Source organism: Vanellus vanellus (genome assembly GCF_965231255.1).
Source record: "Vanellus vanellus genome assembly, contig: HAP1_SCAFFOLD_35, whole genome shotgun sequence".
NCBI classification, from domain to species: domain Eukaryota; kingdom Metazoa; phylum Chordata; class Aves; order Charadriiformes; family Charadriidae; genus Vanellus; species Vanellus vanellus.
In genome coordinates, this window is record NW_028128889.1 from 2,065,013 (window position 1) to 2,081,448 (window position 16,436).

Genomic DNA, 16,436 nt, shown 5'->3' on the forward strand with positions numbered 1-16,436 from the left:
CTTGGTACAGTCAGGGAACAGGTCCTCCTGGAAGATATGTCGAATCCGATGGAAGGCAGGGTGGTGACTAGGCAGCCCTCAAGGCTTCACCAAAGGCATGTTGTGCCTGAGTAATCTAGTGGCCTTCTAGAATGGAGTGACTGCCTCCGTGGGAAAGGAAAGAGCAATTGATGTCATCTACCTGGACTTCTGTAAGGCCTTAGACATGGTGCCCCTCAACATTCTTGACAGTAAATTGGAGAGAAATGGATCTGATGGATGGACTGGTAGATAGGTAAGGAGTGTGCTGGATGGTGGTGTCCAATACAGTCAATGGCTCAATGTGCAAAGTGGAAACCAGTAACAAGTGGTGTCCCTCAAGGGGACCAGTACTATTGAATATTTTCATCAATGACATAGACAGTGGGATTGAGTGCACCCTCAGCAGGTGGGCAGATGACAGCAAGCTGAGTGGTGCAGTTGATAACGCTAGAGGGAAGGGATGCCATCCAGAGGGACCTTGAGCGACCGCAGGAGTGGGGGCATGTGAACCTGAAGAAGTTCAAGGCCAAGGGCAAGGTCCTGCACCTTGGTTGGAGCAATCGCCAGCATCAGTAGAGACAGGGATGAATGGATTGAGAGCAGCCCTGCAGAGAAGGAAATGGGGACACTGGTGAGGGAAAAATTGATCATTACCCTCCGATATCAACTTGCAGCCCATAAAGCCAACTGTATCCCGGGCTGCATCAAAAGAAGCGTGGCCAGTAGGTCGAGGGAGGTGATTCTCCCCATGCACTCTGCTCTTGCAAGACCCCACCTGGTGTACTGTGTCCAGCTCTGGTGTCCCCAGCACAAGAAAGATGTAGATGTGTTAGCACAGTCCACAAAAATGATGTGAGGCCGAGAACATGTCTTCCGTGAAGAAAGGCTGGAGAGAGTGTGGGTTGTTCATCCTGGAGAAGAGAAGGCTCCAGGGACACCTTCTTGTGGCCTTTCAGGATATGAAGGGGGCTTATAGAAAGACAGATGTTTTACCAGGGCCGAGAGTGACAGGGCAAGGGGCGAGGGGTTTAAACTGAAAGAAGGAGGGATAACATAGGACATGAGGAAGAAATATTTTATGATGATGGTGGTAAGACAGGGGAATAGGTTGCCAAGAGAGGCTGTGGATGCCCCATCATTGGAAGTGTTCAGACTCATGTTGGAAATTGCTTTTGGCAGCCTGATCTAGTGGAAGCTGTCCCTGCTGGTGACAAGGGGATTGGATGAGATGATCTTTAATGGTCCTTTTAACCTGAACCATTTGGTGATCTTACAGCTCTAAGTCCTTATGACCTACATGCAAGGACACACATCCCAGTGGTGGTTATCAGGGGTTGTTACTCACACACTGAAGTGATCTCAATAAACTCAATTTCCCACAAGAGGACACTCCCAGGAGGGGCTGATGGCACTTGTGTTCACTCAAGTTCGTCTCATCACACAGACGCAATATGTATTCCGATATCTGTAATGCAGAAATAAACTTCTGATGTAGTCACTCAGTGTCCCTCGGTGGAGGGAAAAACAACCTTTCTGAGCTGATGTGAGTGGCTATTTCTGGTAGTGGCAGCCGTGAGGGGTTGGTTGGTCACGATAATCTTGGGGCAGCTTCCCTGGTGTGTCCAGGGACCATGGCACAAACCAGGTCCTGCTCTCCTGCTCCTTCATGTCTCTGCCAGAAGGCCTGGTTGTGTGAGAACACTGCGGTGTGCACCCACTCTTCACACACAGCTGAGCTCTGCACTGGCATTTTCCTCTCCCAGGCACTTTCCAGCTCAGCCCAGGCCCTCCCCTGCTCTCCCCACCTCCCCTGCCATCTTCCCAGCCCAGCAGAGCAGCCCAGTCTGGGCTGACCCCACGGCAGTGCCTGCCGCAAGGTGCTGCAGAGCGCTGGGCACTCAGCCCACAGCCCCACGGAAGGGCACGGCAGGTGCTGGGGGGCAGAGAGGGCTCTCAGCTTCCCCATCAGCCCCAGGGCTGCAGGCTGGACGTGGAAGGATGAAAGAGAGGTCTGTTTCAGTGCCTCTCCTGCTGTCAGGCCCAGGAGGTGCCCTTCACCAGCAGCCTGCAGCGCCCCTGTGCCAGCCCCGCTCCCCAGGACAGCAGGAGTGTCCTTGCCCTGGGGCTCCTCTTGCAGCTCCTGCTCTGCCAGCAGCACAGCAGCCTGCCCCAGTTGGACACACGGGCATGGGTCGCTCTTTTTCTTCATCCCCTCCACACACATGGTCTCCTGCTCCTCTCCTGGGACATCCCTGATCACAGAGAGCCTTTTCCCATGTGAGTGTGTCCGTGCTGGCTTGGCCGGCTCTTTTTGCACTCCTGCCCATGCTCCCCACAGGGCCCTGAGCTGAAAGTGCTGCTCTTTAGCGGGTGAGGACTGTGGTGCCCTGGGGCTACGGGGTGCCCCTGCACTGGCTGTGATGGTCAGGGTGGGAAGCAGACTCAGACGGACAGGGATCACTGCCGATGAGCCCCCTTCCAGCTTCCACTTCCTGATGGGCCTATGGCCAAGGAAGGGGCTTGGTAGGACCGTGGGGTATTTCCAGTGCCTCTGCGTTTGAGTGCTGCACTAAATCTGGTGTGTGATGTTTCAAAGAGGTGTCATGGTTTAACCCCAGTAGGCAGCGAAGAACCACACAGCCCCTGGCTCCCTCCCCGCTGGGTGGGATGGCGGAGAGAATCGGAAGGACAAACCTGAGAAAAATCAAGGGTGGAGAGAAAGGCAGTTTAATAGGTAAAGCAAAAGCTGTGTGTGTATGCAAAGCAAAATCAAGAACTCCTTCAGTACTTCCAAACATCAGACAGGTATTCAGCCAACTCCAGGAAAGCGTAATGGTTACTTGGGAAGACAAACACCATAATTCCAAACATCCCACACTTCCTTCTTTTTTCCCCAGGTTGTATTGCTGATCACGACGTCATATGGTATGGGATATCCCTCGGGTCAGTTGGGGTCAGCTGTCCAGCTGTGTCCCCTCCCAACTTCTTGTGCACCCCCAGCCTACTCGCTCTCAGGGAACTAAGAGGAGCAGATAAAGCCTTGACGCTGTGTTACCCTGCTCAGCAATAACTAAAACATCCCCATATTATCAACACTGTTTCCATCACAAATCCAAAACATATCCCCATACTAGCCACGATAAAAAGAAATTATCCCATCAAAAGCCAGTACAACAGGTTATCATGAATCCTTCTCCAGCGGGACATCCCCTGGCCTTCTGCTTGCTTACAGCCCATGCTGGGACTGCAGAGTCCGAGGAGATTCACCCTCAGCTCCAGGAAAGTTTTCAGAAACAGGGGGTTTAAGACTTGATTTTCTGCTGCCGCCTCTGTTTTGTTTCAATTACAGGGAGAATCTGGCTTCTTATGTACACCAGGTCACTGGGAAAGAAAATACACCTAAATGCTTAAAAAGTGAGATTAGGAATAATGTTACCACAGGTCTAACAAAGAGAGAAAGAGAGATAGAGAGAAGAAAGAGAGAAAGAGAGAAAAAGCAAGAAGAAGGAAGAAAGGAAGGAAAGAAGGAAAGAACGAACCAATGAATGAATAAGGGAACGAGGGAATGAACAAAGAAATGAAGGAACAAAGGAGAGAAAGAAAGAGAAAGGAAAAAGAGAAAAAGAGCAAAAGAGAGAAAGGATGGAAGCAATAAAGGAAAACAAAGACGAGAAGAAAGAAAAAGAAAAGAAAGAAAAGAAAGAAAAAGAAAGAATGAAATAAAAAAGATAGAAAGAAAATGAAAAAGAGAAAGAAATAAGAAAGAAAGAAAGAAAGAAAGAGAAAGAAAGAAAGAAAGAAAGAAAGAAAGAAAGAAAGAAAGAAAGAAAGAAAGAAAAAGAGAAGCTTATGAACAAGAGATCATCCTGCTGTATTCTGTGAATATGCTGGGAGTCATAGGAGACAGACAGTTATCTCATTGATGCTGAAATAGAGTATATTGCAATAGTTTCCTCAGGGCATCCTTGATCTCTTTGTTCCTCATGCTGTAGATGAGGGGGTTCACTGCTGGAGGCACCACAGAGTACAGAAATGACACCACTAAATCGGGGGTTGAGGAGGAAATGGAGGGGGGCTTCAGGTAAGCAACCATAGTAGTACTGATAAACAGGGAGACCACGGCCAAGTGAGGGAGGCACGTGGAGAAGGCTTTGTGCCGTCCCTGCTCTGAGGGCATCCTCAGCACAGCCCTGAAGATCTGCACATAGGACAGCACAATGAAAAGAAAAAATGCAAAAGTAAAAAAGCTGCTAAACAGAAGAAGCCTTAGTTCCCTGAGATAGTCTGAGTCTGAGCAGGAAAGTTTGAGGATCTGGGGGATTTCACAGAAGAACTGGTCCACAGTGTTGCCTTGGCAGAGAGGTATTGAAAATGTATTGGCAGTGTGCAGCAGAGCATTGAGACACCCACTGCCCCAGGCAGCTGCTGCCATGTGGACACAAGCTCTGCTGCCCAGGAGGGTCCCATAGTGCAGGGGTTTGCAGATGGCCACGTAGCGGTCATAAGCCATGACAGTCAGAAGATAATATTCTGATGAGATCAAAAATACAAAGAGAAAGACCTGTGCAGCACATCCCCCATAGGAGATGGCCCTGGTGTCCCAGAGGGAATTGGCCATGGCTTTGGGGACAGTGGTGGAGATGGAGCCCAGGTCGAGGAGGGAGAGGTTGAGGAGGAAGAAGTACATGGGGGTGTGGAGGCGGTGGTGGCAGGCGATGGCAGTGATGATGAGGCCGTTTCCCAGGAGGGCAGCCAGGTAGATGCCCAGGAAGAGCCAGAAGTGCAAGAGCTGCAGCTCCCGTGTGTCTGCGAATGCCAGCAGGAGGAACTCAGTGATGGAGCTGCCGTTGGACATCTGATCACTTGACTCACCGGGTACTGCTGACTGAGAAAGCACACTCACAACTCAGGGCAGCTCTGAGCAAATCTCTTCCCATTCCCTGCCCTTCAAATCCTCAACCCCTGAAAACACACATCGCATCTCTCCTTTTTTCTAGGGACTTTTTGAATCTCCTGTGTTGGATCTCTGGTTTGTGCTGTCCAAGTTGTGGGCTCCCAAGGAGTCATCCCTGCGCCACAGCAGCAGGGATTTGGAAAAGGGCGTGACAGCTTCTGAAATTCACTCTTTACCTCATCGGTCATCCACTTGTAATGAAGTGGAGCTGCTCAGCATATTCCTGCAGGAAAACCTCAAGGAAAGTCCTGGATGTCTTAAAACTGTAGTGATATGAGCAGAGCCATGTCACTCCTCAGCCCTGGGGGGAGAAGACAACACTGGAGTACACTACCTTCCTCCCCAGCCCCTACTCCCCTCCCCAGAAGGGTAGCGAGAAGAGGGAAGAAAGGGTTAAAAACCTCATGGGTTTAGACAAAGACAGTTAAAAATAACAGTAATTGAAAAGAAAATAATAATGGTAAAAGTATATACAAAAACTAAAAGTGACACAATACACTTGCTTACCACCCAATGCCCATCCCAAGCAGTGATCACTGATTCCTGCTCCCCGCCAACCCACCATTTATGTACTGAGCATGATGGTATGGAACGTTCCTTTGCCCAGCTTGTCCTGCCTATGGTCCCTCTCAGTTTCTATTGGAAGATGAAAAAGTCCTTCACTTACTATGAGCATTACTGAACAACAAATAAAATGTGTTATCAACATTATTCTCATACCAAATGCAAACCACAACAGCTTCTAGGAAGAAAATTAACTCTATCCCAGCTGAAACCAGGACAACTCCCAGGTAGCCCTTGTCTTGATGGGCTTCTGGAGAAGTCCCCTCTGAAACACCTTGGGGTGATGTGGAGCTGTGAGCCAACCTGACCCATGCAGCAGCCTCTCCACAGCAGAAGGACCCTGCCCTGCCCTGCCCTGCCCTGCCGGGGGTCAACCCTTCAACCCACAGCTTCTGCCACAGGCTGTGGGGCGCTCCCTGGACAGGCTGAGTGCTGACCCTGGCAGGCGGCAGCGTCCCTGCCCCGGCACACGGCCCCCTGGGGTGCAGGGACCCTGCTGAGAAGGACAGCCCTGGGCACCTGTGCCTGCACACACACCTTCACAGCCCTGACGCCGTCCCCGGGAGAAGGCAGCCATCGTGCCCATTCCCTCTGATGGTGCAGCAGAGGATCCCTGCTCTGGAGCACGTCCTCCTCCTCTACGCTGCAGCGAGATCCCGTAGGTTTTGGGCTATGGCAGCTGTAGGAGATCCCTGCAGGAGCTGCGGCTGCACTGCCCCGCAGCCAGAGACTTACCGTGTCAGGGGCTGTGGAGATTTCTCTCTCTGTGAGCTCTCAGTGTCCTCCTGCTCCCAACTGCCTTTAACCCCTCTCTGCCTCGCTCGTCTGCCCTCGGACCCTGCCCTGCTGTGCTTTGCAGAGGAGCTCCTCCTGGGCAGAGCTGTCTCCCTGCAGCATGCCCACTTGCAATGGGCCTCCTCCCTCCCAGGAGCCTGGGCCAGTTTAGCGGCAGAGGAGCAGCCCAAGGCATTTTAATGACCCCTCTGGTGATTTTGGTGCTGAGTCCATGAACCTCAGACACAGAGGAAGCTGAAGAAACCTCTCAAGAAGTAGAAGGCAGATGTTAACTCCGAAGTTTCTTGGAGTGTTAATGGGTCCCTCTGAGAGCCATTACTGCCAAAGCCTCTGTGGGGGCTTGTTAACAATCTTTGAAAAGTTTTACAAAGTTGTGTGCTTCTTTAAAAAATTGTTAAAAAATGTTGAACCACACGACTCTCACAGAGTTCCCTTTTTTGGGCTTCCCATCCCTCTGCCATCAGGAGCGCCCAATGGCATTCTCTCTCCTGCCTTCGTACCTGGTCATGTTAGTGGGAAACCTGCTGATCATTTCCCTCATTCTTGCTGAAGGAGACCTCCACAGGCCCATGTATTCTTTCCTCTATAACCTCTCCCGTGTGGAGAACTTCATCACGACATCCATCCCAGCCAAAGCCATCAGAAACTTGCTGATAGGGAGCAAAGCCATCTCCTACGCAGGCTGCTTACCTCAATGCTACTTCCTCTGCCTTCTGGGCTGCACTGAGTTTGTGCTTCTGGCTGTCATGTCCTACGACCGTTATGATGCCATATGCCACCCTCTTCAGCAGCCTGTGCTCATGAACAGTCAGCTTTACCTTCAGCCCTAAAGGTGGGCTTGTGGACTGCAGGCTTCCTGGCCATCTGTGTCTCCACTGTCCCGGTTGCCAGGCTGCCCTTCTGCAGGGTATTGAGCACTTCCTCTAGGACAGTGTGCTTTTGATGAAGTTGTCCTGTGCAGAAACACAGATTATTGAGCTGATCACCTTCAGAACCTCATGCATCATTCTCCTTGGCTCCCTGGGCATGACAGCAAGGTCCTACCTGTACATCATTAGTACCATATTTAGGTTGTAGTCAGCTTCCTCATGGCAAAAGGCATTCTCTGCATGTTTCTCTCCCTTCATCCTTGTCATCTTGGGCTACAGTAGCTGCATCTTCCTGCATGTCCAGCCTTCAGATCACCACATTTTCTATAACAGGGCAGTGTCCCTTCTCAAAACAGTCATAACTTCTTTGATGAGACCCTTTATTTCCAGCCTGAGGAACCAGCAGATGAAAGATGGTCCCAAGGTGAGCTTGAAGAGAAGTGTGATAATCTTCAGGAAACAGGAAATCTTCTTTTCTGTCTAAGAAGAGATGTTGTAAGTGTATTTGGAAGGGAGAAAGGTGTGGGGAGGGCAAACACATGATTCATAGAATCATAGAATGGTTTAGGTTGGAAGGGACCTTAAATATCATCGAGTTCCAACCCCCCTGCCATAGACAGGGCCACCTCCCACTAGACCAGGTTGTCCAAAAGCCCAACCAGCCTGGCCTTAAACATCTCCAGTGATGGAGTTTCCACAGCTTCTCTGGACAAGCTGTTCCAGTGCCTTCCCATGCAAAAGTGAAAAATTTCTTCCTAAAATCTCATCTAAATCTTCCTTCTTCCAGTTTGAAGCCATTCCCTCTCGTCCTATCACTACGTGCCCTTGAAAAAAGTCCTTCCCCATCTCTCCTGTAGACCCCCTGTAGAATCACACAATTCTGATGCATGTGTTTCTTTCTTAGCAGTGTAAACTTTCTTGAAATGAATATTACAACAGGTTCTCTACTGCAACATACCGTCATAAGAAGACCCTCTGGCATCATAAATCATAGAATGGTTTGGGATGGAAAGGACCTTAAATTTCATCTTGTTCCAACCCCCTGCCATGGACAGGGACACCTTCCACCAGAGCAGGTTGCTCAAAGCCACATCCAACCTGCACTAGAGATGTCTTTCCAATGATCTAAAAGCACTTGATAAACATTTTACCTTGAAAGTCCATCTTTCTTTTGATTTATGAGACTGACTCATTGCAAATGGCTTCTGTAGGAGACATTAACAACTATCTGAGATGAATCCCTCCCAAATCACCTTCTCTGAGCCATTCCTCTTGGTGCCTTCTGCTACTTACGGGAAGAGAAACATTTCCCATTTGTGATTCATCGTGTCCTGAGGTGGGTGACTACATGCTCACCACTTGAGAGATGTCTCTCCACTGAACACAGACAAGGGCCTCAGACCAGATGTCCAATTTAGAAGCTAAATGTGATCTTAGATCTTAACATAGGTTAAGTTCAGAACTAAGGTTTGACCTTAATTTAGACTTGATGATCTGACAGCTGAAATGAGGCAGAGAAAATCCACATTAATATCTCTGTATTCCTATTGTGGTGTGTGCTGGGGGTATGAGAAACTTAGGATCCAGCCACCAGGAACTTTGGACTTTGAATCTTTGGAAACACAGCAATTTCAGGCCTTTTCTCTGTGTCCGGAGCTGAGACATGAGATAACAGTAAGTTACCTGCCAAGACCTACACTGTGCTGCAAGCAGATTGCAGAGGCAACACCTATCAGCCGCTTCTGGAGCTGTATATTGTTCTTCAAGAACGCTGTGTGAGCAGAGAGCAGTGTGACTCTTGGGCAAGCACAGGAAACCCTAATGAGATCCAACTCCCAGTGGCACACAGAGGAAAAGCGGAACGTTCTTATACATGTCTTTGTTTTATCCAGTCATTGCATGAAGGCAAGCTCCTGATGATTTATTCTGGGTGAGTGCACGTTGAGCCCTGTTTGCAGAGCCAGGAAGGCAGTTGTGAGGGGGAGGAGAAACAGAAGTGATACCTGCACATAGCTCGAGAACGGAGGGGATACGGTTAGTTTCAGGTAACTTTATACACCGTGGAGTAGTTTTTTTTTTTTTCCATTGGCCCAGGGGAGCATGTGTTCACCTGGAGGAAAGGAGATCGTCCATAAAAGGAAACCGATGCTTCTAGAGTGATTTCAGTTGTCCACATTAAGTGGGATGAGTTATACTTCCTAAATAGCTTTGTGGGTATTTTCTTCCTGGAGAATGAGAAGTGAGGCCAGATGATGAGGTCAGGGGCAGGTTTTCTATTAAAAATGTTGACACTTGGTCAGAAGAAATTCTTCCCCTGACAGGGAGCAGCAAGAGCCGGGCTGTTCTCCAAAGGAAGGCGAGCTGGGAGCCAATGGCGAGACCATGGCTGGCAACGCAGGTGGTGCCTCCCCAGCCAGGGCCCAGCCCCACCGTACCTGAGCAAGGCGAGCAGGACAGGCCGGGGGATGGCAGCCTGCAGGGCAGCTAAGGCGGGAGATCAACCCAGTGATTAGGAAGAGTGAGGTCTGGCCGGAATGGAGTTACCTTTGCCCATAGCAGCCCTCACAGTGCCGTGCTACTGTTGTATTTGTTGCTAGAATGGTGTTAATAACACACCGATGTTTTGGCTACTGCTGAGCAGTGCTCACACAGCAGCAAGGCTGTCTCTCCAAACCCCCACTGCAAACACAGGCCTGTAGGCTGGGGGTGGGCAAGATGTTGGGGGGGGACATAGCCAGGACAGCTGACCCAAACTGACCACAGAGACATTCCATACCATATAACATCACACCTAGCAATAAAAGAGAAGAGAAAGGAGGAGGAGGGGTTTCTAAAGCAACCGAGGTCATACTTGCCAGGAAGTGGTTGGACATCACCTGCTGATGGGAAGTAGAGAATAAATCTTTTGTTTGTTTTCCTTTGCTTCCACACGGGGTCTTTTTTTTCTTTATTAAACTGCTTTTATCTAGAGTCAGAAGTTTTTCATCTTATTTTTCCCCCTGTCCTGCTGAGGAAGAGTGATAGAGTGGCTTGGTGGGCACCTGGCAGCCAGCCAAGGTTAAGCAACCACACCAAGCCTGGAAGATGCTGTTCTAGGAAGCTCTACTGCCTTTTAGTGCTGCTGACTGTGAGATCTCCAGGAAAACTCCCTCAGAATCCAGGTGGCGGTCGGTCACAAGTTGTGTCCCCAGGAGCTCAGCACTGAGGCCAGTCCTCTTTAATATCTTTATCAACAACCAGGACGAGGGGATTGAGTACACCCACAGTAAATTTGCGGACGACACCAAGTTCAGCAGGAGTGTTGATCTGATTGAGGGCAGGAAGGGTCTACAGAGGGATCTGGACAGGCTGGGTCCATGGGCTGAGGCCAAAGGTATGAGATTGCCACATGCTTGGTCTTGCACTTGGGTCACACCAACCCCATGCAGCGCTACAGGCTTGGGGCAGAGTGGCTGGAAAGCTGCCTGGCAGGAAAGGACCTGAGGGTGTTGGACAACAGCCAGCTGAATATCAGCCAGCAGTGGGCCCAGGTGGCCAATAGCGTTCTGGCGTCTATCAGGAATATTTTGGTGAGCAGGGCAGTGATTGTTCCCCTGTATTTGGCACTGGTGAGGCCCCACCTCGAGTACTGTGTTCAGTTTTGGGCCCCTCGCTACAGGAAAGACATTGAGGTGCTGGAGCATATCACAGTATCACAGTATCACAGTATCACAGTATGCTAGCGATTGGAAGGGACCTCAAAAGATCATCTAGTCCAATCCCCCTGTCGGAGCAGGAACACCTAGACGAGGTTGCACAGGAAGGTGTCCAGGCGAGTTTTGAATGTCTCCAGAGAAGGAGACTCCACAACCTCCCTGGGCAGCCTGTTCCAGTGCTCTGTCACCCTCACTGAGAAGAAGTTTCTTCTCAAATTTAAGTGGAACCTCTTGTGTTCCAGCTTGAATCCATTACCCCTTGTCCTATCACTGGTCGCCACTGAGAAGAGCCTGGCTCCATCCTCATGACATTCCCCCTTTATATATTTATAAACGCTAATAAGATCACCCCTCAGTCTCCTCTTCTCCAAACTAAAGAGACCCAGCTCCCTCAGTCTTTCCTCATAAGGGAGATGCTCCACTCCCTTAATCATCTTAGTTGCCCTACGCTGGACTCTCTCCAGCAGCTCTCTGTCCTTCTTGAACTGAGGGGCCCAGAACTGGACACAATATTCCAGATGCGGTCTCACCAGGGCAGAGTAGAGGGGAAGGAGGACCTCTCTCGATCTGCTAACCACCCCCCTTCTAATACAGCCCAGGATGCCATTGGCCTTCTTGGCCACAAGGGCACAGTGCTGGCTCATGGTCATCCTGCTGTCCACCAGGACCCCCAGGTCCCTTTCCTCTACACTGCTCTCCAACAGGTAGCTCCCCATCCTATACTGGAACCTGGGGTTGTTTCTGCCCAGATGTAGGACCCTACACTTTCCCTTGTTGTATTTCATTAAGTTATTCCCTGCCCAAATCTCCAGCCTGTCCAAGTCTCTCTGGATGGCAGCACAGCCCTCTGGCGTGTCAGCCACTCCTCCTAGCTTAGTGTCATCAGCAGACTTGCTGATAGTACACTCAATTCCCTCATCTAAATCATTGATGAATATATTGAATAATATGGGCCCCAGTACCGACCCTTGAGGCACTCCGCTGGTTACCGGCCTCCAACTGGACTCTGCCCCATTGACTACGACTCTCTGGCTTCTCTCCTTCAGCCAGTTCGCAGTCCACCTAATTATCCGGTCATCCAGTCCACACTTCCTCAGTTTAGCCATGAGGATGCTGTGGGAGACCGTGTCAAATGCTTTACTGAAGTCAAGGTAGACCACATCTACCGCTCTGCCATCATCCATCCATCTCGTTATTTCCTCATAAAAGGCTATGAGGTTGGTCAAGCATGACTTCCCCTTGGAAAAGCCATGCTGACTGCCCCTAATAACCCTCTTATCCTTGATATGCCTTGAGAGGGCACCAAGGATAAGCTGCTCCATCAGTTTCCCAGGGATGGAGGTGAGGCTCACCGGTCTATAGTTACCCGGGTCCTCCTTCTTGCCCTTTTTGAAGACTGGAGTGACATTTGCTTTCCTCCAGTCCTCAGGCACCTCGCCCGTTTCCCAAGACTTGGTAAAGATGGTGGAGAGTGGTCCAGCAATGACTTCAGACAGCTCCTTCAGCACCCGCGGGTGCATCCCATCTGGACCCATTGATTTATGGATGTCCAGGTTGCTTAACTGGTCTCTGACCCAGTCCTCATCAACTAAGGCAAACCCATCCATTGACTTGACTTCATCTTCATCTGGGGTCTCAGCAGAACAGGACTCCTCAGGACAGCCCCCGACAGAGTAGACAGAGACAAAGAAGGCATTCAATAGTTCTGCCTTCTCTGTATCTTCTGTCACCAGGGCACCCACCCCATTCAGTAGTGGGCCTACATTGCCTCTGGTGTTAGTTTTATCTGCCATGTATTTGAAAAAGCTCTTCCTGTTGTCCTTGACCCCTCTTGCCAGGTTTAACTCTAAGGAGGCCTTAGCTTTCCTAGTTGCCTCTCTACATCCCCTGACAGCAGCCCTGTACTCCTCCCAAGCGGTCAGCCCCTCCTTCCATGATCTATAAACTCTCTTCTTCCACTTGAGCTTGCCAAGCAGTTCCCTGTTTAGCCACACAGGTCTCCTGGCTCCCTTCCTTGACTTCCTACGTGTCGGGATGCTCTGATCTTGAGCTTGGTAGAAGCAGTCCCTGAATGCTGTCCAGCTATCCTGGGCATCTTTACCTTCAAACAGCTTTGTCCACGGGATTTCCCCTAGTAATTGTTTGAAAAGGCCAAAGTTTGCCCTGCTGAAGTCCAGGGTTGCAATTCTGCTTGCTATTCTGCTTCCACCAGCCGAGATCATGAACTCCACCATCTCATGGTCGCTGCAGCCAAGGCAGCCTTCAACCTTTACTCCTTGCACCAGACCCTCCTTGTTAGTGAGGACGAGATCCAGCAGTGCACCTCTCCTAGTCGGCTCCTCCACCATTTGCATCAGAAAGTTGTCATCAATGCATTGGAGGAACCTCCTAGACTCACTTCCTCCCCACGCCCTACTCCCCTCCCCAGTAGGGTAGGGAGAAGAGGGAAGAAAGAGTTGAAAACCTCATGGGTTGAGATAAAGACAGTTTGAAAGAACAGTAATGGAAAGGAAAATAATAACGATAAAAGAATATACAAAAACCAAAAGTGACACAATACACTTGTTTACCACCCGACGCCCAACCCAAGCAGCGATCACAGATTCCTGCTGCCCGCCAACCCACCATTTATATACTGAGCATGATGGTATGGAATATCCCTTTGCCCAGCTTGTCCCTCTCAGTTTCCATGGGGAACTGAAAAAGTCTTTCACTTAATATAAGCATTACTGAGCAACAACTAAAACAAAATGTGTTATCAACATTATTCTCATACCAAATCCAAACCACAGCAGCTTCTAGGAAGAAAAGTAACTCTATCCCAGCTGAAACCAGGACAACTCCCAGGTAGCCCTTGCCTTGATGGGCTTCTGGAGAAGTCCCCTCTGAAACCTCTTGGGGTGATGTGGAGCTGTGAGCCAACCTGACCCATGCAGCAGCCTCTCCACAGCAGAAGGACCCTGCCCTGCCCTGCCGGGGGTCAACCCTTCCACCCACAGCTTCTGCCACAGGCTGTGGGGCGCTCCCTGGACAGGCTGAGTGCTGACCCTGGCAGGCGGCAGCGTCCCTGCCCCGGCACGCGGTCCCCTGGGGTGCAGGGACCCTGCTGAGAAGGACAGCCCTGGGCACCTGTGCCTGCACACACACCTTCACAGCCCTGACGCCGTCCCCGGGAGAAGGCAGCCATCGTGCCCATTCCCTCTGATGGTGCAGCAGAGGATCCCTGCTCTGGAGCACGTCCTCCTCCTCTACACTGCAGCGAGATCCCGTAGGTTTTGGGCTATGGCAGCTTTAGGAGATCCCTGCAGGAGCTGCGGCTGCATTGCCCCGCAGCCAGAGACTTACCGTGTCAGGGGCTGTGGAGGTTTCTCTCTCTGTGAGCTCTCAGTGTCCTCCCGCTCCCAACTGCCTTTAACCCCTCTCTGCCTCGCTCGTCTGCCCTCGGACCCTGCCCTGCTGTGCTTTGCAGAGGAGCTCCTCCTGGGCAGAGCTGTCTCTCTGCAGCATGCCCACTTGCCATGAGCTCCTCCCTCCCAGGAGCCTGGGCCAGTTTAGCGGCAGAGGAGCAGCCCAAGGCATTTTAATGACCTCTCTGGTGATTTTGGTGCTGAGTCCATGAACCTCAGACACAGAGGAATCTGAAGAAACCTCTCAAGAAGTAGAAGTCAGATGTTAACTCCGAAGTTTCTTGGAGTGTTAATGGGTCCCTCTGAGAGCCATTACTGCCAAAGCCTCCCTGAGGGCTTGTTAACAATCTTTGAAAAGTTTTACAAAGTTGTGTGGTTCTTTAAAAAATTGTTAAAAACTGTTGAACCACACGACTCTCACAGAGTTTCCTCTTTTGGGCTTCCCATCCCTGTGCCATCAGGAGCACCCAATGGCATTCTCTCTCCTGCCTTCGTACCTGGTGATGTTAGTGGGAAAGCTGCTGATCATTTCCCTCATTCTTGCTGAAGGAGACCTCCACAGGCCCATGTATTCTTTCCTCTATAACCTCTCCCGTGTGGAGAACTTCATCACGACATCCATCCCAGCCAAAGCCATCGGAAACTGGCTGATAGGGAGCAAAGCCATCTCCTACGCAGGCTGCTTACCTCAATGCTACTTCCTCTGCCTTCTGGGCTGCACCGAGTTTGTGCTTCTGGTTGTCATGTCCTACGACCGTTATGATGCCATATGCCACCCTCTTCAGCAGCCTGTGCTCATGAACAGTCAGCTTTACCTTCAGCCCTAAAGGTGGGCTTGTGGACTGCAGGCTTCCTGGCCATCCGTGTCTCCACTGTCCCGGTTGCCAGGCTGCCCTTCTGCAGGTTATTGAGCACTTCCTCTAGGACAGTGTGCTTTTGATGAAGTTGTCCTGTGCAGAAACACACATTATTGAGCTGATCACCTTCAGAACCTCATGCATCATTCTCCTTGGCTCCCTGGGCATGACAGCAAGGTCCTACCTGTACATCATTAGTGCCATACTTTGGTTGTAGTCAGCTTCCTCATGGCAAAAGGCATTCTCTGCATGTTTCTCTCCCTTCATCCTTGTCATCTTGGGCTACAGTAGCTGCATCTTCCTGCATGTCCAGCCTTCAGATCACCACATTTTCTATAACAGGGCAGTGTCCCTTCTCAAAACAGTCATAACTTCTTTGATGAGACCCTTTATTTCCAGCCTGAGGAACCAGCAGATGAAAGATGGTCCCAAGGTGAGCTTGAAGAGAAGTGTGATAATCTTCAGGAAACAGGAAATCTTCTTTTCTGTCTAAGAAGAGATGTTTTAACTGTATGTGGAAGGGAGAAAGGTGTGGGGAGGGCAAACACATGATTCATAGAATCATAGAATGGTTTAGGTTGGAAGGGACCTTAAATATCATCGAGTTCCAACCCCCCTGCCATAGACAGGGCTACCTCCCACTAGACCAGGTTGTCCAAAAGCCCAACCAGCCTGGCCTTAAACATCTCCAGTGATGGAGTTTCCACAGCTTCTCTGGACAAGCTGTTCCAGTGCCTTCCCATGCAAAAGTGAAAAATTTCTTCCTAATATCTCATCTAAATCTTCCTTCTTCCAGTTTGAAGCCATTCCCTCTCGTCCTATCACTACATGCCCTTGAAAAAAGTCCTTCCCCATCTCTCCTGTAGACCCCCTGTAGAATCACACAATTCTGATGCATGTGTTTCTTTCTTAGCAGTGTAAACTTTCTTGAAATGAATATTACATCAGGTTCTCTACTGCAACATACCGTCATAAGAAGACCCTCTGGCATCATAAATCATAGAATGGTTTGGGATGGAAAGGACCTTAAATTTCATCTTGTTCCAACCCCCTGCCATGGGCAGGGACACCTTCCACCAGAGCAGGTTTCTCAAAGCCACAACCTGCACTAGAGATGTCTTTCCAATGATCTAAAAGCACTTGATAAACATTTTACCTTGAAAGTCCATCTTTCTTTTGATTTATGAGACAGACTCATTGCAAATGGCTTCTGTAGGAGACATTAACAACTATCTGAGATGAATCCCTCCCAAATCACCTTCTCTGAGCCATTC

General features: G+C 50.1%; 1 protein-coding gene and 1 pseudogene across 2 annotated transcripts; one reads left to right on the top strand and one right to left on the bottom strand.

The window, feature by feature from the left end:
* Positions 1–3,937: 3,937 nt before the first annotated feature.
* Positions 3,938–4,876, bottom strand: LOC309683836 (olfactory receptor 14J1-like; the record flags this gene model as incomplete). The annotated part of the gene is made up of 1 exon (XM_082499834.1): positions 3,938–4,876. One exon carries the CDS (start codon positions 4,874–4,876, stop codon positions 3,938–3,940), a length of 939 nt encoding a protein of 312 aa, XP_082355960.1.
* Positions 4,877–7,616: 2,740 nt separating this feature from the next.
* LOC309683962 (olfactory receptor 6M1-like) lies at positions 7,617–15,655 on the top strand (annotated as a pseudogene). Its single transcript has 3 exons — positions 7,617–7,627; positions 9,525–9,601; positions 14,729–15,655. The product of its transcript is annotated as an olfactory receptor 6M1-like (transcript).
* Positions 15,656–16,436: the final 781 nt, after the last annotated feature.